The sequence below is a fragment of the Scophthalmus maximus genome, chromosome 19 (assembly GCF_022379125.1).
Source record: "Scophthalmus maximus strain ysfricsl-2021 chromosome 19, ASM2237912v1, whole genome shotgun sequence".
Lineage (NCBI taxonomy): Eukaryota > Metazoa > Chordata > Actinopteri > Pleuronectiformes > Scophthalmidae > Scophthalmus > Scophthalmus maximus.
This window is the reverse complement of record NC_061533.1, coordinates 16,233,348-16,257,644: the sequence shown is the minus strand read 5'-3', so window position 1 is coordinate 16,257,644 and position 24,297 is coordinate 16,233,348. Positions and strand designations below refer to the sequence as shown.

The 24,297-nt window shown below is 43.5% G+C and overlaps 3 protein-coding genes across 11 annotated transcripts in view; 2 read left to right on the top strand and 1 right to left on the bottom strand.

Moving 5' to 3' along the window:
* Window positions 1-1,814: 1,814 nt before the first annotated feature.
* On the bottom strand, window positions 1,815-5,170 carry LOC118314125 (heat shock protein family B (small) member 11). 5 transcript variants are annotated; one of them, XM_035640303.1, is made up of 6 exons: window positions 5,151-5,170; window positions 4,145-4,258; window positions 3,877-3,983; window positions 2,189-2,257; window positions 2,046-2,089; window positions 1,815-1,953 (listed from the first exon to the last, which is right to left on the bottom strand). In XM_035640303.1, exons 1-6 carry the CDS (start codon window positions 5,153-5,155, stop codon window positions 1,861-1,863), a joined length of 432 nt encoding a protein of 143 aa, XP_035496196.1. In that variant the 5' UTR covers window positions 5,156-5,170; the 3' UTR covers window positions 1,815-1,860. The 5 variants fall into 5 exon arrangements, with proteins under 5 accessions (XP_035496196.1, XP_035496197.1, XP_035496193.1 ...); XM_035640304.1 differs by having other exon boundaries at window positions 3,877-3,980; XM_035640300.2 differs by lacking the exon at window positions 5,151-5,170 and adding an exon at window positions 4,748-4,899.
* On the top strand, window positions 4,392-8,530 carry smn1 (survival of motor neuron 1, telomeric). Of its 2 annotated transcripts, none has more exons than XM_035640299.2 (8): window positions 4,392-4,531; window positions 5,013-5,084; window positions 5,182-5,301; window positions 5,537-5,728; window positions 6,633-6,809; window positions 7,316-7,390; window positions 7,601-7,708; window positions 8,325-8,530. In XM_035640299.2, the coding sequence occupies exons 1-8, from the start codon at window positions 4,484-4,486 to the stop codon at window positions 8,379-8,381; spliced, it is 849 nt and encodes a 282-aa protein (XP_035496192.1). In that variant the 5' UTR covers window positions 4,392-4,483; the 3' UTR covers window positions 8,382-8,530. The 2 variants fall into 2 exon arrangements, with proteins under 2 accessions (XP_035496192.1, XP_035496191.1); XM_035640298.1 differs by having other exon boundaries at window positions 4,423-4,561.
* Window positions 8,531-12,484: 3,954 nt separating this feature from the next.
* The window catches only part of rtkna (rhotekin a), a 55,777-nt gene continuing 43,964 nt past the window's right edge, over window positions 12,485-24,297 (top strand). The window contains exon 1 of one of the 4 annotated variants that reach the window (XM_035638949.2): window positions 12,485-12,935. In XM_035638949.2, coding sequence (XP_035494842.1) covers window positions 12,825-12,935 — 111 coding nt within the window. In that variant the 5' untranslated portion in view covers window positions 12,485-12,824. Of the gene's footprint in view, window positions 12,936-16,343; window positions 16,363-20,303; window positions 20,324-24,297 lie in introns of those variants that run through there. The other 3 variants (XM_035638943.2, XM_035638947.2, XM_035638946.2) reach the window with 3 other exon arrangements.

Below are 24,297 nucleotides of genomic sequence, written 5' to 3'. Positions count from 1 at the left end.
ACCCAGCACCTCTTTCCAGCTCAGCTTCTGTCATAACTAGGCTGATTGGAATAAATCAAAAATGAAATCAAATTAAGGCCCTTTGTTAGTGCGTGTGGCTTTGTCTCTGACTTGAAAGGAGGACCACACAGAAGGGATAACAAGAAATTCAAAGTCGCTCGTTTGACATAAAAGAAAATAAGAGAGCATCGAGAGAGGATGTGGGGGGATTCTCTCTCAGAAAAAACAAATAAAAGAGATCACCTTCACTTACATAACAGTATGCAATAAACATAGTTTGCTGCAATGTTTTCCCAGCAAAACAGTTTTTTGGGGGAGAGTTATGAAATACTATCCGTTTTTGTGGACTCAGCTGAACATACAGAGCTGTGGTCCAGCAGATGTCTCTGTGTGATTGGACAGCAGTTAGGCAGCCGTAAGAAGACACTGGGTGATAATTTAGCCCTGCCCTGCAGTGACATGATAATAACACACTCATATCCTGCTGTGATTCTTCTGATCGGCTGACAGTCAAGCACAAAAGGGGCCTGAATTCATTAGGGAGGCACATTTGCCAGCCCACCTCGTGTTGAACAGACACAAAAAAGGGATCTCTGGTTGCATATTTATGGGGAAAATATGCAATAAATTCACAATTTGAATACATGTCCTATGAAATAGGCGTTTGCACTTCATTTCCTGGCTCGACCCTCACCTCTAACATTATAATAAATATTCCATACTGGTAAAAAATGGATGAGTCAATAACAGTGTATCAATTTCTACCTTGCCCTCATTACTCATTACACACTCATATATGAGCTATATGCCGGCCGTACCCCTAAGCAATTAGTTGCTCTAAAATATCAGGGGGCTAGTTACTCAGGCATGTATTTCATATTTTTATTGGTTTATTCAGAGCCTTGCATGCAGACCAGTGTACAGCAAACACAGCCGCAGAAAATCCCAGAGCTCCTCCACAGTCAGCAAAGTAATTGGGGAGGGAGTCCCAAAGGGTCCATGCAAACGGCTAAACCCTTTTCTACTGATAAGTTGAAATAGCACTGAAGGTAGATAGGAGTCAATGCTTGTGTGTTGAGTGTGTGTGTGTGTGTGTGTGTGTGGAGTGTATAAGTACAGGGGGTGGTTTGACTATGTTGTGTGAAAAGGCCCGCAGTCTTCATGGACTCACTGGTTGGCAGGGAAACCATCTGCTTCTCCAGCCCCCCAGCTGCATTGCCCGTGGTTCCTCATTTCTATGGGGATGTCAAATTCTGCCCATGGGGGGGTGAGGAGCGGGTGGGGGCTGCACTGATGCCAATTTAAGCCCCTGTGGCTCTAAACTAGTTAATTAACTCTATCTCACACACAGAGAGAAACTTCCTTTGTAAGTCATTTTACCATTCATCACAATCCGACTCTTTTATTCTAAAGCTTTGCCAACTATCAGCTTGTGAAATTAGCAGGAACAGTTGAATGTGGGATTTAAAAAAAAAAAAAGCCCCATAAGTGAACCCATCATATTAAATGGGGGACGCTAATTTCAGAATTGGTGGCCGCATTTAAAAATGCACCATAGCTCTCGGCTTTGTCTGCAATTGCAACTCCACTGATAAGCATTTTGTTTAGACATTCATTCATTGATTTTTTTCCAAATCAATATAATCACATATTCATGAAATATTCTTATCAGATTCCCTGTTACCACGACCGCTGACAGCCACGAGGGAGAAGATGTCAGTGTGTTTGTCCCTTATTAAAACAGAATGAGCTTATAATGAGATCTACTCACATTGCTAGACGCCAAATAATGCCAATAACAATAACACCATATATAGATATAAAAAAAAATCTGGCTTTAATTCACAATAATCAAGTGTGTCAATTTTGCACAGTGACTCTGTGTACTGAAACAAAGTGATCATATCCTGTGGTGATGATAAAGCGAAGGTGGGTTGCACTGCTTCCATTTAGCTGAAAGAGAAAAATAATGACAAGCAATTGTTTTACCAGTTGAATATAAAGATACATATGTTTTACATAATAATACTTTGACTTTGACTTACTGAAACAACATTTGATTGAAGATGTCCTTCCGTATGTCCAAATTCTATAAAACATTACAGATTGTGAATCCCGAATTCCTCCAATTCATTTGGCATTTAATCCAAATGTGCAAACAGATATTGCAGGTGGACATTCCCCTTACCTTTCTCTGTGACAAGCTCAAACTGAGAAGCATTCTGTGAGGCAGTCTTCTCTATCCTTAGATGCTTGACTGCGATAGAAAAACAAAAACATTGCCTTTTAAGACATCCCTGTAAAAATCTGAAAGACTGAAACAGCACACCTGGACATGTTTTATCCTTCCAGAAAAACAGAATTTTAGACTTAATGAGAAAATGTGACAAATTGTGAACATTATCATCTGGCACTATGTCTGGAAACAAAATCATTTTGACATTAAGCACAGAAAATGTGGTAAAATGTAGTAAATGCTGATCAGTCAATCCCTCCATGGTCAACCGTTGGATTGAGTGCCATGAAATTACAGCAACCTCAGGTGGACAAATGTTCAATGCTACCAATACTTTGGTTTAAGACCAAATGACAATTTTTAAATTCTTTGCTCACATCTAATGGTCAATACATACGGCCTGATGTCTGGTTCTCCAGAGAGCAGAGGTTGCAGACAAGGGTGCCCCCTGTGTCCCCATTATTTTCCCCCACATTATTCATTGAGCCAACAGCCAAGGACTAATCCCCAGCTTTTTTTCCAAGTCTTCCAACTGCAACCGTTCACCTCAACTTTATGACATAAGGATGAAAAACTGATTTATGAATAGGCACGATTCTTTATGAATTAGTTTTGAATCTCTGACTTGTTATCCTAAAAGGTTTAACATCCCACCCCTTTATCAGCAATATAGATAAAATAAATTCTCTCTGAGAAATTGTTAAAATATCCCCTCTGTTATTTATGTTTGGTCACGCCGGGCGTTGAATCCTGATCTTCAAATTAGGAGTACTTTTCCATTGGCCTATCAGATTTTACAGGCCTGTTGATCTCTGACTCTTTAAACTTTGAATTGCCTTAGTGCATGAAACGCGCTATGCAAATGAAGTTGCCTTGCCTTAAAGTCCTTTGAGCAAATCTGAACTGATTTTTTTTTTCCAAATATCTCCATATTCATCACATAGAGTCTCTCATAAGAAAGAAAGAGGACTGCTTACCGGAATTGCAAAATGCCACGAACTGGGCCAAAACCTCTCAGATGAATAATATCAGAGATTTATGCTCTGCCGCTGCACTCTGATTCCTCGTCTTATGATGCCCTGAAGTGCGTGAATCGGGGGCTAACATTTAGTTCTGCAGATTGGATTAAGAATTGCCATGTGATCTTGAAATGTACTTCAATTTTCTGTAGATGAACAAAATGTATTTTTCGAAAGGGAAGTTATTTCACACCTATTTGGCTCCAGAATGTTCCCAAATGACTCAAACCTCTATTATGAATGTAAAAGGAGAATACACTAAGGTACTTTTACACACTTGTGAAGGTGTTCTGGTCTGGTTCAGGTTTCCTTCGTGTTATCTGTTAAACAATAGTTCTGAAGATCCTTTTTGATACAGACACTACATTTCTGTTAATGTTATGACTAAAAAAAGTGTATTGTACTTTCTTTTTTAGAATCTTCTGTCTCATTTTATATATTTGTATCGTGACTTTAAGAGGATCTTTTACAGTAGTTTAACTGTTTTGTACTTTTTCTGATGTTTGCACTGATGGGACTGCATCCAATGTGGTTGTACATGTACAATGACAATAAACACTTTATTCTATTGTATTGTATTATTGTATTGTATTGTTTTTTTTATCATCTCAGCCCTCATACCGTTGTAGCTGTCCACTGTCACTGCAGACATCGTCGTGGCTTCAGCGAAGCGGACGATGAACTCCTGAGGAAACATCCCGGTGGACATCCAAAACGTTTCAGTGCTTCTGGGTGAAAAGGGACAAGAACAAAAAAAACACTTGGACCAGAACAAATGAATCAGACGTTGACTCCGATCCGATCAGGTCGGGAGCATTGGGCGAAGCCAACACCAGACTTTGACTTCTGTTGGAGAGACTCGGGGTCGAACAGAAGGAGCTCCACTCACCCGTCAGTGATGTTTTCCGGTGGGTGGTTTTCATCGCCGGAAGAAGCGACAACAACTTTTGCACCCAGAGAACTCAGAGAGGAGTCGGTCATGTTCCGCGGGTCCCCGGGGCTCCTAGTTGACAGCAAATAACAATACTTTGGACAGCAATTCACGACAATCCGTCCTGCGGGCTCTCGGAGGGGCTGGACGACTCGCCGCCGTCGTTGCCAAGCCAACCGCCGCGTCGCAACATATATACGTCAGCGCGTGCGTCGCACGTCACCACTTCCGTCGCACGTTGCTCGGTACCCACTCGGCAATTAGCGGTTTAGCGGTGGATTTCCTGAACTCCCTCACATGGCGAACGGCTGTAAAGAAGTGCTGTTCAGCCGCGGGTCCGGTCAGGTGAGTCGCGGCGCACAGAGGGAACCCGAGGTGACGACACGCACATCCGTTCACACGTGTCCGCGCAGCTGGAGACCTGGGGGGTGGCGGGGAGCTAGGTGGCTAAGCTACACACACACACACACACACACACCAGCGCTGAGTTTGGCTAAGTCGGAAAACGAAGAGGAAAGGAAGGAACAACACAACACAACACAAGGGGAATACGACATGTACCGGGTGTATTTCATCGATCCATGTGTCGCCTGCTTGTATTATTGCGTCCTGGGAAAGGAACGTGAATGAAGTGTAGCCGACGATGTGGCGCTGTGACTGCTGCAGCGTCCTGTCCACAGTGGAGAGGACGCAAACGTAAACACGTCAGCTCAGAGCATCGACCTGACAGCTCTTATTCGATCTCTTATTGCCCATAAAAGGCAAGGCACATTCGAATGAGCGTGTAATCTGAAGATGCTCCCAAATCTCCTCTTCTCCATTTCAGAGCGATGATTCAGACATATGGGATGATACCGCGCTGATAAAGGCGTACGACAAGGCAGTGGTGTCATTCAAGGTAAAACTGTTCGCGTTTTCTGTTGTGTGGAAAAAAAAAAAGAGAAGGTTTGCGTTTGCCACTTACAGCATGTCTCTGCCGCCGCTTCCTTTGCCAGACTGCCCTCAAGAGTGAAGATGAGCCACCGGCCTCAAAGAAAAACCAACCAGGAAAGAAACGCAAAAACAACAAAAAGAACCAGAGCAGGAAAAGAACCAACGCACCGCCTGATAAAGTGGTGAGTAACTGAAGCAGAGACCATGTATAGATGAACCTTCAGGAGGGAGGCTCAGAGGTCAGCAATGTGTTGACAGTTAATGTATTGATATTTGAATAAGACGTGTTTCGTGCCACAGTTCACGAAACGTTTCAATCTTTTTTTAAATTCTGGATTTCGTTAACCTCAGACCAGGACACAGCCTGCACAACAGGGTGATTGTTTGATTTGAATCGCATTTGGTGTTGTGTCACAGTGGCAGGTTGGGGACTCGTGCTGTGCTTACTGGTCAGAGGACGGCCAGCTCTATGCAGCCACCATCTCCGCCATGGACGAGACGAGGGACACTTGTACAGTTGTCTTTACAGGCTACGGCAACGAGGAGGAGCAGAACCTTGAAGACCTGCTCGCAGAGCTCTCTGAGGGTGATGACGAAACAGATGCCAAGGTAAAGCGGCACAAACGAATCATTATTATTCTGCAAATAAATCGCCAATTTGAGGCACTAAGCGTGCTCCGAGCTGCCCGAAAGTTTGCACACGCAACAGAACTGGGGTCTTGTTTTATTTGTCATTATAATTATCAGTATGTTTAGTGTTTTTTTAAGTTATATTTTACACTCTTACCTGTTTATTTTACAGGTTAATGGTGTTGTAAATGACATCTCTTAAGTCATCAAATACATCAGCGTTTTGTTTTTATCACATGCCAAATGAAAAGATATGATGTCATGTCTCATAACCTGATTGAAATTCCCTTTTTTTTTTAAGTCACGTTGTGCTATCGCTGTGTTACAGTCAAAATAAAGGGGCTTCCTTACAGATGGAACATTTTACATTTTCAATATCGACACACCCTTGTATACATGCACTTTAAATTGTAGATGGATCAACAGCTCTAAACTTTACTGAATATAGACAGGCCGCACTCTCTAACTCCTCAAATGTAGACAACACAAAATTAACATTATGTGAGTAAAATGGGCCTGAACGTTTTCTATTGTCTGTTTTATTTAGCCTCTGGAGACTGACTATATTAGCATGAAGCTAAGTGAGATAAATGTCAAAATGCTTGATCTTCGTCAAATAATTACTCCAGAATGCAATGGACATAGATCCATTTCTATCCCACAATCAATCCAATAATGACATTGTAATTAGTATAGTACTTGCATCTCAAATATGGATAGTGTAAATCAATTTAGTTATTGACATGTTCATATGTATTTCTTCTGTTTTTGCCTGTCTTTTTTTCATTGCCTCCAAAATCACATTCATATCTATTTCAGAAATTTGAAATCAAAGTATTAAAAAAACAAATCAAGCTTAAAGCACTGTGTCTCGACAATTAAGGTGAAAGAAGCAGAATCGTCAACAGAGGAGAGTGAGTCATCCGCTGCAAACAAGCCCAAACAACAGCCACACAGTAAAGCCCAGAAGTCCAAGGCCCACAAAGAGCCCCCTCCGATGTGGGCTGCTGGCTTCCCCGGGTTTCCTCCATGCCCACCTCCCACGCATGCTTTCAGACAGGTAGGAAAAAAACAACCTCCTTTTTCTTTCAACATTCATTCAGAGAGAAAAGAAAATGGTCATAGACTGTCCTTATTCATGTTGCTGCTTTAGATTAAATTTGTGAACCAATTTAGTTTTTTACATTTATTTTATAAGCCTTAAAGTAATGGTAAAACAATGTGAACAATAAAAATGGAATGTAAACAACAACCTCTCATAGTTGGCATTTATCACAAGTGCACTGTATTTAATTACAATAAATTCATTTTGATTTGTTATAGTATATGTTCAACCCTCTGTGTTGATGTTACTCTATATAAAGTTATTAAATAAGAATGAAAAAAATGTCTTGTATCCTGAAGCCTTCTTGCAGGTTGCATGTGATACACATGGACGTTTTTATGATTAGAATTGAATGAATAGAGACTGAACGTATTTAATATAGAGGTTAACCTCCTTTTAATGTAAAATGATCCAGGGGTTCTGAGATCACAGTGCAATGTGTTATCTTGTGTGTCCTCTAGAAGGGAAGCAGGCAATCTGGTGCTCATGGACCTATACCTCCTTCCTGGCCTCCCATGATGCCTTTTGGTCCACCAGTGAGTTTGGAATATGTCTTTCCTACAATATTACAAGTGCAAAAGCTACAGCAGTTGCTGATTTATCTCAGCTAATGTCTCTGTAATCCATCTGGTAAATTGAGAAACAAACAGTTCATGTAGCACATTAGTGATTGACAACAAATATCATCAGCCCCCAGTATTTGCATTGAGATCAAACTCCCTCTGCTGTCGATGTTTCTGCCTCAGATGATCCCTCCACCTCCACCGATGAGCCCCGACATGATGGATGACGAGGCCTTGGGCAGCATGCTCATCTCCTGGTACATGAGTGGATATCACACAGGATACTACCTGGTATGTGCACAGAGGCTAATGGGCTTATTATGGGCTAGAAAAGGGGATTCACAGCTTTATGTACAGGCTCAGTCTGTGGGCAGAAATCGTAATTTGGACACGTTTGCCTTTTTGATAAAGCTGCTCTTTCTTTGCTGTTAGGTTTCTTGGCTACAATAACCTTTTTATGCCTCTGCACTGGCAACAGCCAAAGCCAGAGGCATTATGTTTTATGGCTGTCAGTCTGTACATACATATACGTCCCACTCTCATGAAAACGATACATCACCAATGTTCATTGTGACTGAAGGAGGAATTTGGTTGTCAAAGATGAATGTTACTGTGACCTCACAACAAACGTTTTTGATCATGACTGAAGAATTCACATGCTTACCATGGGAAAAAAATGCATTTAATAGTTTTTTTAAATTAAATTGTCAAATACATATTTTAAACAAGTCTGTACAGAAGTGCATGTGAATGGCAACATGACTAGTTGACGGTGGCCCACAATCATGAGGCAGTAATTCTAGTTATCAAATGCCTTCAGGTTCATACAGTAATAGGTGTGAGTTCATATTTAAGAGCTCTATTAACTTCATATTTCTCTATTTTTTTTTTTTTTTTTTTTTTACAGGGTTTGAAACAAGGTCGCAAAGAAGCTGCCAACTGGACAAAACTGCACCACAAATGAAACTGTCAAGTCAAGATTTAATCCTTGTTTCAAAGGCAAATGTTGTGAATTTAGTGTACATGGTCTGAGAGTTCATCTGAGATCAAGGACACAAGTTTTGTATTCTTTGTAAATATATTAAATAAAGGCTACCAGAGCACCGTTGGTAACTGGCGTGGTATTTTTGGTTTTGTCACACTGTACACTGTTTATTAGTCTGCTTATACACCGTGTTGTAAAATTAAAACGTATTGGACAGGAGGTGGGTGTAATGCAGTTGATTCATTAATTTGACCAATTAGCAATAGAGGAAAGAGTTTGCTTTAGATCATTTATGCAAATGTTTGTCAGACTGAATGATGTGTTGTTGTAGTGGCAAGTGTTGTCCAGTAGAAGTCAGACTAGTATAATATATTCATGTTACAGGAAACTGTAGCATGAATACATCATAGCATGGTGATTACCTGCACAGAGTCGCTGCCATACAGAGGAAGCCTCCACTTCTAATAGTGTCTGCTCGACACTTCAGTCTCTTGACATACTAAGAATTTGATTGCAAGTCAGACTTGAGTGCTGCTTCAGTCCCTCAGGTGTTTTGCACGCTGTTAACTCCGAGTATCATTCCAGTATATGCCTCGCATACCAGCTCCCCGTTCTCCCTGCGGTGTTCCCGCAGTATAGGTTTGCTTCCATCATAATATTTATCAACTCACATCAGATTGATGGGTGATAGTAGGCAAGGATTCGGCTGCAGACAGTATCACACATTGATTCAGTTGTGCAAGATGGATTCTTCAATAAAATCCCTGAGACATTAAGATCATTGAAAACATTTTGTCCGTTTATCTTTTACACTTGACAAGCTCAACCTCGCAAACCTTAAATGTTGATGAGAAAACCTAACCTAAACAGATACTCATATTGCATAACTTTAAATACATCTTTGTAATATACTGTTCATTAAGAACTGTTTACCAAGAATTACTGGGAATATTATTTTTTATTCCCGTCTTGTCCTGAAAATAGATCCTGGGATGTTTGCGGTTTAGTAATGTAAGAACAGTAGGGCAAGGGTTGCAAGTGCTGAATGCAAGTTTATATTTAGAATATAAAAAAAAGCATGTAATTACAGTTGGACCAGCCACAATCTTTCTGCTGAGCCTGTGGCATGTTCAGTCCATGAGAAGAAGACTTGCGATTTTCTGCCTGCTTACATCCACTCCTCTGGTTCTAAACTGGTGGGCAATTGATCTTACACTGTGTGTGTGTGTGTGTGTGTGTGTGTGTGTGTGTGTATATATGTGTGTGTATGTGTGTGTGTGTGTGAGAGAGAGAGAGAAACAGAATAGGGTTTTGTGGTAGAATGTAACAGCATGATTGTGTCCTGTTTTTTTATACCATGTGATCCTCCTCCAGCCGTTGCTCCCTGAGTGTAGAGCGATCCTTTTGTTTGTGTACAGACTGTGGTCTGCATTTTATAGCCCACTGTGTCGGCCAGTGCTGACTGCCGTATTTGATTTTGACTGTAGCAGTCACTTTTTTTTGTTTTCCCCTGTGATGTGTGCAAAAGAGAGAAAACAGGGGACAAAGGGATTACGGCAACAGGACTATATGTACATTTGTGGGATTTACAAATAGAATATGCAATAGAAATGAGAGGTGATAAACCAGACCTATCTTTTCCCCACAGATGGGTTTAAAATCTGCCACAGCAAAGCCTGCACATAAGCCCATTGCTTGCCCGACTCTGCAGCAAACTGAGCTGCCCAAAGGGCTTGATGGAGCCCAGCGAGGAGTTAAAAGGGGGTCAGACCCAGCTTGGGAAAAGCATTGCCTCTCGCTGTGTCTGTCTACCCCCTACTGACCAGAGGGGCATGAGGCATGTAAACATAATCTGCATTTCTTATAGTCCCTTCTAGGAGACATCCAAGTGAGATCACATTGCTGCGTGAGTTAGAGCGCCTTCAGTTATTTACTCAAGCTTCCCCACATCAACAAACATCCTGCTTTTAAATAAGAGACTCGAGGGAGATTTAAAAGGGGGAAAAAAAGGAGAAAAAAGGGGCTGCACAAGCCCCCTTCCCTTACTGCACAACTACACTCATCGTTACATTTTCACGATTGTGGTGCAAACACCACTGACCCCAACTGAGTAGAGTAAGTTGTGTTTGAGACAACAAAGAAACATTTCAATGAAGATCATAGTGCCACAAACTGTTGAGTAATCTTGTTTTAACATGAGAAAGGCAACACTGTTCATTAACATGCTCATCATCTGAATCGCAAAAGGATACTGTGATGCCAGGCAGTGGATTTTCACAGTTAATTGCGTATGGAATGTTAACTCAGTTTTTGTGGTAAATAGTAGGAAAATCCCAGTGAACATTAGCTCGCAATAACACACACCCTGATTCACTATTTTTCACTATTTTAATCTCAGGAGATACTGTATGGATCAGGGTTATAGTCATAGAGGGTGCAGAAAATACACAACTGGAGCTTTGTTGATTGGGGGATTCACAAACTTACCAGCACTATACTAAGGTTGAATTAAAGACGTGATGGTGCATCAATATTTCAAATGCACTAATATAATGGATCATTTTGCAAAGCGACTACTTTTACATTCGATAGGCTTCTTTAACCATAAATCATTTTAATATATTTTTACACTGTGGAATTGCTATTTTCACTTGAGATCTGAGTTGTTACAGTGGCACAATGCTCACTTCAAACTCATTGAATGAAGATCAAAACACGCGCCTACCATGACAGCTGGTGTGAGCCCCTTTACCTGGATAAAATGTCCTTTCACGCGGGGCTGGACTCGAATGGTCGAAATGTTCTTCCTATCTACTATTCCTTGACCTCAGTGGAAAACGTCATAGAGGTCAAGGAAAGGTGTAAAGGAGGATTCATAGGACTTAGGGAAAGCCGACAGCGTTGCTCAGAGAACCCGACTCGACTTTCACTATACATCATGCGGTGGCGGCGGATGTTAAAGGAGATAGGAAAAGAAGCATTGAAGCTCCTTTCCTTAGCATTTAGAAAATCCAAACAGCTCTTATCATGGCTGCTGATCAAATACTTCCGGGTCACTTCAAGATTTAGGAAACTTCCTAAGCCAATTTGACAATTCGACCTCACCCAGTGACTTCTTCCCAGCAGGCTATGTCCCCGGCCATGTGGATATGACCTCTGCCTTGGCGAGACTGATCCTTGATGACCTTTTGACCACTAAGAATTCCACTCACAGAAGGTGCACTGAAGTACTGGTGCCGCCATAGACTGTGATTCACATTCTTGCTGGATCCAAATGCTTAACTGCAGATGCTCATAAATAAAATGTGAACCCTGCCCCAGTTCGCTGCATTATAAGTATTAAAGAAAGGGCAGCAAATTAGGATTATCTGAAACATGCACTGAGGCTGTAGAAACCCTTTGCTATTAACTTCAGCAACCCACTTGTGGATTCATCACTTAAAGGCCCAATGCCAAACGTCACTTAAATGTATTCAAGTATTCTAGCGAAGACTCCAAGCTTTGCCTCGATATCAAACATGCCAGGTTCCACTCCAAAGACTTTTTATATGTAAATTACCTTTTGTGAATAAACTGTAGCTCATTAAAAGCATAGGCTGATTTTACTGTTATATGCAACTAAAGATTAGAACAGTGAATGGTCTTGTGGTGTGGAGTTTCCACGGTCAAACCGCTGTAAATAAAGGAAATACTACACGAAGATGAACTGAGAGTGTTAGGGTTTAATTGTCTGCAAGGGCCAAACACACGCCGGGGGGAAAAGCTGTCAAAAATGTTTATGACATCTATTTGAAGATATTTTAAATTTGTATATTTTGAAAGTTAGATGCCAGAATTAAATAATTTTGACCAACAAATGTTGCTAGAGTGGTTCCTTACGCACAACATCCATACCTGCTGAATGACACATAAACAGGCCTGAAAACAGAAATCTGAGACATCTTAATAGTACATTTCTGCAGAAAGCACACACACACACACACACACACACACACACACACACACACACACACACACAGCCGGTAGAGGTCTCTGGCGCACAGGAAAGCGCAAGTTTGGTCGCAACTCCACCGCGTGGAGTGACACCGCGCCACTGTGGGACGCACAACGGGCAAGTGTCTGGAGAAGTGAGAAGTCAGCTGTGACTGAAGACTCCGTAGGTCTCTGGGAGTGTGTGTGTGTGTGTGTTTTCAACCCCTGCTCGTGGACTATGCCCAGTCTCGGCTCCCACTTCAGAAGAGACGTCAGTGTTTGCCTAAATCTCCGGGGAGTTTTCGCCCGCGGGGCCGTTTTGTGCCACCTGGATCTGCGCCTCGCTTGTTTGTGTTTTCGGGAGCGATTCCCGTCTGTGCGCTTCACTACAAGTTCGGCCGATACACTCCGCGCAGGGGGGCTGTGTGAAGTTGCCAGGAAGCAGAGAGGATGTTTTGCCGAAATCAAACAGCGAGAGCCACCGTCGCCCGCGGCTCTGCCCTTGAAATGGAGATACGGCGAGGGAAGTTCAGAAAGAGCGTTTTCCTGGACACATCACAGGTAGACACTGATTTCCTCTTGTTATCATCACCGTCTCTCTTACACAAACACACACACACACACACACACACACAAACAAACGCGCGCCCGCGCGCACTTGTGTTTACGCTCTCCCCCCCTCTCCAAACGAACCATCTTATTTGGCACATGTTGAATGTTGCTCTGAAGGCAGTGTGCGTGTGCCCCCTGCTTTGCTTCGTGAGATGTCTCAATTAAACTGCACAGTGGAGCTGTTCCTCTGCGTTCACGTACACAAAACACATCTCTCAGATGCACCATTTCCAAACCACTCTGCATTTCCAGACCAATATGGACTGTACTTATGTAGCTGAGCAGGATATTGTAGTAAGGATACTACTACTAGCATCCTCTTCCTACAGAGACCTGTGTGTGTGGTACTCAGTGATGGGTTGATGGTAACCAACATGTGCTTTGTGATGTGTTTCAACTCCCATTGTGTTTTGTTATATATAAAATGGTTAATTTATAAAAAAATCCATTATTCTTTTAAATGTTGTTCCTGGAGATATTTGATATTCGTCTGTTTCTCAAACGGTTCCTCTGAAAGGCATTGCAAAGTTTCGAAACTCAGGATTTGGACCTTTTGCCTCACTTTGCCTCTGCCAAGTTCCCATGTCAACATCTGCTTCGTGTTTGTCGACAGAGCAGACGGGCTCAGAAGTGACTTCCAATCTAGCCTCGAAACTATTTTTAATCACGGTCCACTTTAACACTGTTTTGTTGGAAAGTCCTGCCTCTGTCTCTATCTCCTTTCTCTCCCTCACACACACACACACACACACACGCACACACACACACGCACACTTGCCTGTTCGAGCAGTAAGCACATTATTTTGATTTCATTTCATATCACTGGTATTTGGTTATTTAGTCTGAGGCGTTTTCCTGTTTTCGGGGGGACGTTTGTGTCTGTTCCATCAAAACGGATTTGGGATGTGTACACAGATTTGGAAGTTCAGACAAGTGATCTTGTTTAGTAAGTAAGAGGGACGTGTGAGGGAGAGAGGGGGAGACCCAGATGTAAGAGGATACTTAAGGAATGCTAATGCTGCAATATAGCAAATGGAAAAGATAGGGTATTGATTCTGTCTCTCCTTCCCTCTTTGAATCTCTCCTGCAGTCCATGTGTGCGCAGTGGGTTCCAACAGACCACTTTCCCCTTGAATTAGAAAGTGGTCTCGTCGACCAGTTGTTTGTAATTCATGTCACAGGAGAGCACCACTAACCCCTGGGAAGTACGGCACACTCCGTCGCATTGATCGGTCTGAGCGGGCGCCGGTTCATATCTGACACACGAGCTCGTGTAGGTCAATAACACATAACTCTTCCTGGAGGTGCCGTCGTGTCAATGTGGCCAAGTCTGCTCAGTGTGTCAGGCACAAGCGGAGGCTCTCGTCGTGTCTTCAGCTTTATTTTCAGACGCTGTGGGCCTGATGATCTCAGTGCGCAAATGGTGTGAGCAAGTGTTCAGGTATTGTGATCAGAGAGATGACGCCGGGGCGCGTGTTCCTTTCTACTGTTCTATTGAATCTTTAGAGGGGAAGTAAATCAAAAGACACGAAGAAGGATACAAAAAAAACATGAGGGGAGATAGATATCCTGAAAAGTAAAGTCACGCTTCATGGTGATATTACATCTAACTCATAATACTTTCCGCTGTTCCGTCTCTGTATTGTTTTTGTTTTTTTTATCCGGATAAAAACTTCCCGTCTTTTCACAGCAACAACAATCATTGCTTCCTTAACTGTGTAATCTGCTCTCCGCTGGTTCTCATACAGGATTAATCTGTGTCTCCGCCTTTGTCGCCCATGCTAATGATCCTCTTTCAGAGACTGGGACTCTCCTCCGGCTCTGTGTGTTGGGACCTGTCTCAATGCCACCACCGAACCCGTCTGTGGCATTTCAATGAGACGGGCTGCACCTCCGTGTGAAAGCAGCCCCTGTTTTCATGGTGCCAGCGGATATCACGTTTGTGTGCGCTTGTGCCAGCCTAACCCTCTCGTGTAAAGGTGGTTTGTTTGGAATGTTTTTTTCAGTCAGTGACATGTTATCAGTGAGTTAAAAAAATGCGTCAAATACAACTATCAGAGCAAGAAAAGCCCAGTGCGGCCGACTTTCACGCCGACTATGTGGGCAAGGAAAATATCTTGGTAGATAGGGCATGCTGATTAGATCTGTCCCTTCATGCTCCAGTTCCCAGACTTAAACTCAGCACTATATCTAATTCACATCCGTGAACTACAGTATGTCTTCTCACAATTGACTTGTATTTTATGTTTGTTGTTACAGTAAATGGTCAAAATGTATTTAGTCAGGTGTGTGTGTGCGTGTGCGTGTGCGTGTGCGTGTGTGTGCGTGTGTGTGTTTGTGCGTGTGTGTGCGCGTGCGTGTGCGTGCGCGTGCGTGTGCCTGTGTGTTATCCTGCCAGGAGGCTGTAGGCAAAATATGCCAAGAGCATAATTGTGTAAGACTAAATGAAGGCTATTATTAATGTAGTGACCGCATAACCAGGCTTTGGGGATTTATCTGGACTGTGTGCATAATTACGCCAATCAGTTATGTAAATAATACATTCAAATGTTTAAAAATATTGCCAGGCATCCAGTTTGACCTGCAGATATATCCATGTAAATTTGATTCACATCTCTGCTTATCTTGTCAGTCCGTCTTGCTGTGGTCCGACGCCACATCCTCTGAGTTTTGGTTGCTGTGTTGCTCTGCTGTGTACGCATCACAAATTCACAGCGTAATGTGGTTCTGGCAGTGGAAGGAGAATTGAGAATGAGAAACCAAGCAAACGGTGAAATGCTCATACGGGATTTGCCCAGAAATCCATTCCGCAGCCATCCTGTCCATCCTCGGAGCGGAGAAGACATCTGCTCTCTACATCCCTCCTCCCCGGTCCACAAGGCCACCGGTGTGTCTCTGCACTCTTCTCTGTCTCCATCCTCACCGGCTCTGCTGTTTCAGCTGAAGCCACCCAGGCATGCCGTGGGAGCCGGTTATTATTACGGAGGTGGGGATGGAATGTTCTCTGTTGCACTGCTCCGACTTTGCGTTATGTTTAACTCAAGGTTGTCCCAACTAGTCCACACCGCCATGGCCCCCACCAGCTATGCGGGGCCAGGAAGTGGTGAGACGTGTGTGTGTGTGTGTGTGTGTGTGTGTGTGTGTGTGTGTGTGTGTGTGTGTGTGTGTGTGTGTGTGTGTGTGTGTGTGTGTGTGTGTGTGTGTGTGATGACACACCCATCCACCCACACACTCTCCCAGACTGAGGGAGTGTATGGCAAGGTCTGGGAGTCTGCCATTTCTGTTGAGTGAAATCTGTGACAGCTTGGGGCTGCGGTTTGGTTTGGTTCTTGGTGCTCTGCACTTCTCCACCCTGTACATCCACACACTCTCACCAGTAAGTATCCAAACTGAACATTCTAGTGGCTTTAGCGAAGCTCTGGATACTCTGGGTGTTTCCCAGAAAAAAATGTGTCGGTGACGCCGGCAGTGGGGTTAGTCCTATCTCGAAATGGAAGTTCAGACAAGGGATCTTGTTTTATTTTCTCTGTATCGTGATCGGTTTGCTTTTATCAGTGGAAACTGATGCATCCTGGTCGTATTGCACCCAAGTTAGAGATATTGTCTGACCGATATGTTTTCTCCAGATGCTTAGATGTATGGTTTGTAGGTCACAGGTGCGGTCCTCGCACTCTCAGTGGCCTCTCACTCGGGCTTCTGCTCATGTTCATTGTGGCCTGGCAAAAAGAAAATTGAATGGATTTCGGCCAGTTTGTGTAAGCATAATGTCCGCCTCCCGATATACACAGAGGGAGGAAGGTCAGAGATGTTTCCAGGGTAAAGTTTGCCAGCACAGAGGAAGCACCTCAGACCATGAACCTACTGAGAAAGAGTCGCTTTGAAGGAATGCCAAAACTTTCCCCGCCAAGCCTCCCCCTTAAGGCAGCTCTGTGTACCCAGAGAACAATGAGACATCACTGCACTGTGGCCCAAAACCGAACCTTGTTCTGGGGTATAAAATGCCAGGGAAAGTGGCTCAGGGGCCCCGGGGGTTTTTTAAGAGTGGATGCACTCTTCCAGAATTCCTAATCAACTGAGACTGGCCTTCATAGGGTTCTTTGAGAGAATAATGATATGGGATTTTTAGCCTATTCTTCCAAATTAGTGTGAGACTACCCAATAGTGCTTAAAGCCCTGTGAATGCTCTATGCTCTCTCTGTGTGTGTGTGTGTGTGTGTGTGTGTGTGTGTGTGTGTGTGTGTGTGTGTGTGTGTGTGTGTGTGCGCAGCCTAAGGGCGTTCTGGCATGTTGAACATTGCAGGGGTGCAGGGGAGACGCCAGGGAAAAGTTTACCCCTTCTAAGACCCTTCTCCTCAAACAAAGCTAGGCCACTGGGGAACCACTTTCTGCTTGGAGGCCTTCTTGGTATGCCGAGGGATATTTTAACTAGCAAATGTTTGACTTCCTTTTATTACGCAGGCTTTGTGTATACATAATTGTGGAGCACTGTTCCCACTCAGTCTGTGAGTGCAAGCACAAACGAAAAATGGTCTAATCTCAGTTTCTCCGAGTGTGTGTGAGAGAGTAAAATTCACCCAATGTCCTCTTATTGTTCCCATGGTGACGGTGGTTGCCTCATAAGTTAAGTAAACGTGAAAACAAATCTTTATTGTTCAAATGAAGTATTTATTAAAGCTTCTTATTTCTTTCGCAGTTGAACTGGAATAAACACATTCTTTATCTTTTTATGCAACAAGGCAAGGTTACATAGTGGTTCATTATTCATCACAGAAGGGCTCTTGTTTGTAGGGAAACTTCATACATCAAGTGTAATTTACGCAGTGTCCTTGCTGTTATGCAGCGATAATCTGTCTGTCTCTAATTCGTTCCTTTTCACTGTGAGCGATCTGAACAATAGCTGACTATCCTCATGCACTGAAGATGTGTTCACGTGTTGTTGGGCCTCAAGAGCCCCGAGGGTCTCTGCTCTTTCCTGTTTCATATAACACACGCACGCACACGTGCACACAACATTCGTCTTCTGACAGTGTCCTCTTGTGCTGACCCTTCGCTGGTTCGCTCCACAGACCCAAGGACGGCACTTTCCTCACAGCCTTATCTTATCTGAGTCCCATTGACCGGACATGCTGCACAAACAACCTGGCAAAAACCATTTACTGCTTGGCTTGGAGAGATGGTGAAACTGGCACTGTGAAGATAAGATCTGGAGTTAATTCGAACTGCATCCCAGGATCAATCTTTTTTTTTTGATTGTTGCAGTTTTCATTTATAGCAATTCATATATTGTTACTGTTATCTGTCATGTATTTGCTGCTTTGTTACAGTGTTCTGATGTCATGCACTTCATTTTAATTTCATTTAATCTTCATTTAATCAGGTCGTCGGTTTTTCAAGGGAGACCTGAGATTCACAAAAAAACGAAAACAGCTCCACAAACAGGAACGGCACCACAGGGAGTTATTAAAAACAATTACAAGGGTCTAGGAAGACATCAGATGAAGAGATTTCAAAACTCCGAGAAGAATGGGGGTGGTTTGTAGCTCATTCCGTTGAAAAGTTGCCCAGTACCTGAAACCAGATCTGCCAACATTTGTGCGCGCACGTGGGACACTCACTGTATTCCGCACTGTAGTTACTAGGTCTGAATGAGAGGAGAGGTGTGAGTTAGTTTAGACAGTAGAGCCTTATTAGAGAATAGCATGAGGTGGCTTTTTCTTCTTGCCTGTGAGGAAGTCCGTCCAACCGTCTTGTACAGAGAACATGGTGAGAGGCCTTTACACGCGATCAGGCGTTAAAGTATTTCTGGACTGAATGTGGTTAGTGGCCTTTTGTGTCTCTTTGTGGCAACTGGTGTCAGGGTGCAGTTTAACAGCTGAGGGTCTGCTGCTGATGTTGCAAGTGAACCCCACCCAACCACAGACACATATTCTTGTACAACATTTGGCCCTACTTGGAAAAAAAAATAGAAAAGGTGTCAGTAGAGAGACAAAGACAGATAAGAGATGCCTATTTATTCACATGCAGACACAGGAAGTGAGTCACACTTACCGTCAGTGAATCATTACGGTACTGTCAGCGTGCAGAATGAGAAGCTGAGGGTTTGAACTTGCCCTTAGTCGTATGTATGATTAGCTGCAGTTTTTCTTCGACATCTGGTTCACACGCGCAGCCATCAGACAGTGACTAAGCAGCAGTGTCTCCTAGAGACAGGTCCGCTGACTATTCTCAGAGAGAGACAGACTTTGTTCACTCAGTGTACGTATTGCCGAGCGAGGCCGTCACCGACTCAGTCAACAGACAGACTGACGGAGAGATTGATGGAGGTGGCGTAATCACTGGATGCTTTCCCACTCGCCCAGATGGGAAACTTCCTCTGTGCATCATCCCCACCCGCCTCATTCTGTTACGGCCTTGGTTGGTGAAGTGGAAAAAGCTTTTGAATCAAGAGTAACGCAGAGCTGTTGCCATGCAAGTCCCTTCTCGCCTTGTTAATTTTGCATTGTGTTATACTGGAGAAAATATCACAACGCAGGGATTTGGGTTCAGCCCATTTTGTAAACGAAGCTCTCGTAGACAATGTGAATGGCACTGAGCTGGAGTTAAGTAGGTATAAAGGAAACCAGAATAGATCTTAAATGAAGAACCGCAGTCAAATGGTCATCCCATTCAGATTAAAGGAAATGAGAATGTGTGACATTACGAAACTGCAGGTAAACCTCCTTGCCGGCCTCTGTAAGCTCCCATGCGTTTCCACAGTTTAAGTCGCCCTAATCTATCAATCCCAGCACATCCCTTCCCCAGGAGAACCCTGTTATGTGGGCCACAGCACTTCCTCGAGGCTCTGGTCCCCTGACGTCGCAGGAAAATGGGTCTTTTCTTAATGTACTTTAGTCCTCACCTACTTTCCTCATCCAGATCACACAGATTATGTCCCCCTTTGTCTTTACGTCTAGACAGTCATATGTTATGATTATAATTTTTTTTTAAATTTGCCCTTTATCCCTCAATCACTTTTCGGTGTTCATCTCTGTGTACAGAGACCTAAACCTTAACCTAGTGAGTCTGGTGCTAACAAACTGTAAAACAGAACCCGACTGCCTCATGCCAAAGGTATCTTCTTCCAGTTAACACAAGACCCACTGAGTGCTGCTCCGTTAAACATTGACAAAAAGACAGACACACACACACACACACACACACATTCCAGTGTGTGGTTTCATTTACAGTCCAGGACACTCGTTGTGAGTTTGTCAGCCCCCTTTGACTTATCACAGAGGACTGAGAAACATGAGAGTCTCTGTCTCTAAAGGGCGATCTGACAAACACGCTGTAACGCCGTAAGTAGCCGCAAACGCTGACATTCGTGTACATTTCTGCTTTTGGGTGCATGAAAAACGCAAGTCGTCGCCCCTCCTCCCCAGTAACTCTGACTGAAATTCTATGAATCAAGTAAAGGAGACTTTCTTTTCTCTTTTTTACCCATATTAGCTCAAGGAACCATGAACCATGAACAATGGTCGACATTTGATAATCTTCGTCACATTTTACAATAAGTAGGCATCAGCACGAATAGACAGTGAGAAAAAAAGGCACTTTGCACTATAGTTGGTATATAAGTGTATATACTGTATAATTTTAAGCTTTGCTAATAACTTCGCCATGCAGGGTCAAGTCATTTCATCATCAATTCCAAGCTGAAGAACACGGGCAGGTCTATGTCAAACCCTATGGTCAAACCACACACGCCACACCTTTTCTACTGTTGCTCTTTATTCCATTCTATACCCCCCCCCCCCCCCCCCCCCCCCCGCACAAAGAGACTCTCTATCCCTTGCTCCTTTACGTCACATGATCTTTATTGTGAAATAGCTGGAGTCAGGGCCTCTCTTTCATACGGAGGAATGCAGTGAGAAATGAATCAATACTGAAGATGTGTGTGTGTGTGTGTGTGTGTGCGTGCCGGCTTGCGTGTGTGCGTGCGTGTGATGGATAGGTGTGTTGTTCACGCCTGCTCCTGCGCTATAGGTTTCATTACAAATAGATGAGTTCGAGCTAAGTCGCCCACCGTAGGTGAACTGTGTGTAGGTGTTTGGTTGATGGATGTGGGTATGGTGTTGCTATTCCACACTCTTTTTTTTTTCTTTCTCCCTTTTTCAACCAAATCATTTAGTGCGGAACAGGGCTAAATTCAGAACTGTATCTTGGATGAAAGGAAATTGTTGGCAGCGCCGTCTGGCCCGGTGATCACTGGACGTTATTGTGAAGAGGAGAGGGCAAAGGGGCGCAACCGCCAATGATGCTGCTCTCTGTTTTGATGATGCCGAGCAGGTGTTTGACTTTATGAGAGCAGATGGGTCTATTATGCATATTTGCCGTCCCTGCATGCTGCATTGTGTACTAGTCCCTGCCAGCGTGCCTGCGTTTTAATGTGTTTGTTTACTGGGCCCAGTGGCAGACGGTGCGGTGTCACATCGTGTTGTATCGTTGGGTTGTTTCTGCTGTGTCGGCAATCATTTTTTGCCATGTCTACTCTGTAGCTGGGTTTATCATCACCTCCCAGAAAAGAAAGGGATCAGCTTGTCTAGATGTTCACTCGGGTGACTTATCACCCATATTGGTTAACTCTTCACTTACGACTTGCTTGCTTTCCCCCCCAGACGCAATGTTTCGAAACACAAATGCTCTATTAAAGAGAAATAAAAGTACAGAGCTGGACTTGGTTGTCTTTTACCTCTTACATGGCTGCATGGGGAATGCCATACTGTAGGTATGAATGATGTTGTGGATATCACTATATAGCAGGAACAGGTTGAATGTCAGTTAGTGCCATTTGTCTGCACTAAAAGATGTATGTCAGTCGAGCTGCAACAGTTAACTGATTACTAATCGATTAGTAAATCATCGCTAACTATTTTGATAATCGATTAAGCAGTTCAAGTAGTTTTTATGAATAATGTCAAGATTCTCTGATTTCTGCTTCTTATATCTGAATATTTTCTGGTTTCTTTGCTCCTCTATGACAGTAAACAAAATATCTTTGGCGTGTGGACAAAATAAAAAAACATCAGTTCAGGGTTCGTGGAAACACTATCAATATTTTTCACCATCTTATGACATTTTATGGATCAAACAACAAATCGATTAATCGAAAAAATAATCGACAGATTAATCGATTATGAAAATAATTGTTGGTCGCAGCCCTATGTGACAGTCAGCATTTTTTAAATGCGATCGTGGCAAAGGATGACGCCTGCGCCACAATCAAAAGAGCTGTGAAATATATTAAATGCGTTTCATCCGAAATCGCCTCGAAGCTTTCGACAGTGTATATGCACCGACACAGCTGTCTTGTAGTTGCAACCAACATGTTTGGCTGTAGTTATCGTTGGAATTAAAATGATAATAATAATTACAATTTGCATTTTATTTTCACATTTCCTTCGTCCACTCGACATGCGTCCAGACAGACTCAGTCCAGGGAATTCCCCAGTGTCATCACGAGCAGCCAGAAAAGCAGCCGCCCGAGAGATGTTTTCAGCTGCTTGACGAATTTGCACGACATCGGGTTCACCGAGTAATAAACAACCCTCACGTGTGTGCTTGTAAAAGCAGCTAAGGTAGCACAAAATGAATTCAGTGTTGAAGTTTACGCCTTAACATTACAATTAGAATTTCTCCAAAACGTGCAAGTTGAGAACATTAAACAGAGGGCTGCGTTATAAAAAAGATGTCATCCTTTTAAAATTCAAACACGGACAAAGATGGTTTTGACATTAGGTTCAGCACCTTGTTGAATCGCCGGAACCCCCGTCTCTCCTCGCTCCCTGCAGGCAAGAGATGTTTGACTGTCAAAGATGTTGTGCTTCTTTGCAGATGTCTGGATTCCTCTGTTGTTTGTGCAGATGTTTAGATTAGTGGCTTCTGTTTTAGATTCAACCCAGACGGACTTTAACTACGAACAGCAGCTTCTTGGTGCGAGCTCTTATGAAAACATGTACCAGGGTCTGGAAGGAGTGACCTCATGGCAAATAAAAACAGTACGGAATTTTTTTTCTCCAAATCTTGACTATTAATATGTGGAACAATGTGTTTTGTTTTCTATCTGTCTTTGTCTGTGCCTTTGCTCCTCACTCATGTCTGTGAAACGTATCTCCCCGTCTGGTCTGGAACATTCATTTTCTTTTCTTTTTTCCGGCGTCTCCTGATTATTCAAGTTCAGCAAACTAATGTCGACACGCCAGTGGACTTTATGTGCAGTAGTTATTCATCAGTGAAGTGCTGTGCAGCATATTGCGTCGTTGGGTCCTTCACGTGGTGGATGGTGTGGCCGTGTTGCTGCTGCTGCTCTGCAGAGGGAGCCATTGCTCCATTTCAGATCACGCAGCAGCCCTTCCAGCTATCAGCCCCGACTCTATCTCCTCGTCTTCACCTTTCCTTTAATGATCCGTCATCCCCTTTATGTTCCACTTACGGCCATTAATAGTCATTTCAGAAGGGCATGCAATTTTTAATACCGAATGAATCGCCGCAGCGTACGTGTCCTCTTAAATCCACACAAATCCACTCTGCACAGCTTCCACCCCTGAGGGGAGAAATCAATGGAGATGCATTGCCTACTGAGTTCGTTTCTCTTCCACTGAGCTGCCTGGTCCTTCAAAATGACGGGAGGCTGTAGTCTCCTGTGACTGGCTAAGGCAGCGTTCCTGGAAGTCAGCAATGACTCTGGGAGGCAGCCAGGAGCGCTCCGCTGGCTCCTGACATGCCGCCGAACTGTCTCTATATGTGAGAGAGTGACTCTCTGTGTGTATGCATGCCTGGGTTTTCCTTCAGCACAAGGAGTCGTGTCGGAAAAATAAGATGGATCCTCAGAACAAGGTGCCAAAAAACCACTGCCTGTTCTGATGAGGCAGGCTGTGACACATCACATCTCATACCCAGCATTCCTCCACATTTGATTGGATTAGAAATTGGACCACTCAGACACTACAGACTGAGTGTGATGCACCTAATAACAAGGGAGGCTGACGACAAGATTTACAACGTCATTACTCTGTCTCGGTGTCTGAGTTACGACTGTGTGGCTGTCAGCACAGGTTTTTCATGCCCCACACGACCTCCAGGGGAATTTTTCTCCATGATACGACTGGTTTCACAGCTCGTCACACGCTGCTGTCATCGAGTCGAGCAGATGTGACCCAGTGCCTGCCGTGACACAGCCATGTAATTGAAGCTCTGTGATATTCAAATCTGTGGGGCGGATTTTTTGTCTTTCCTCTCCTCTCTTCGTAGACTGGATACTGAATAAAACCAT

What these genes read in the sequence shown, in the direction of transcription:
- smn1 (XM_035640298.1), top strand. Translation starts at nt 4,484, where the DNA reads ATGGCGAACGGCTGTAAAGAAGTGCTGTTCAGCCGCGGGTCCGGTCAG. An exon ending in ACGCACCGCCTGATAAAGTG is followed by an intron (nt 5,302 to 5,536) that starts GTGAGTAACTGA and finishes GTTGTGTCACAG; the next exon opens with TGGCAGGTTGGGGACTCGTG. An exon ending in TGATGCCTTTTGGTCCACCA is followed by an intron (nt 7,391 to 7,600) that starts GTGAGTTTGGAA and finishes TTTCTGCCTCAG; the next exon opens with ATGATCCCTCCACCTCCACC.
- LOC118314125 (XM_035640300.2), bottom strand. An exon ending in CCGGAAAACATCACTGACGG is followed by an intron (nt 3,984 to 4,144) that starts GTGAGTGGAGCT and finishes CTTTTCACCCAG; the next exon opens with AAGCACTGAAACGTTTTGGA. An exon ending in GACAGTGGACAGCTACAACG is followed by an intron (nt 2,258 to 3,876) that starts GTATGAGGGCTG and finishes TTTCTATCGCAG; the next exon opens with TCAAGCATCTAAGGATAGAG.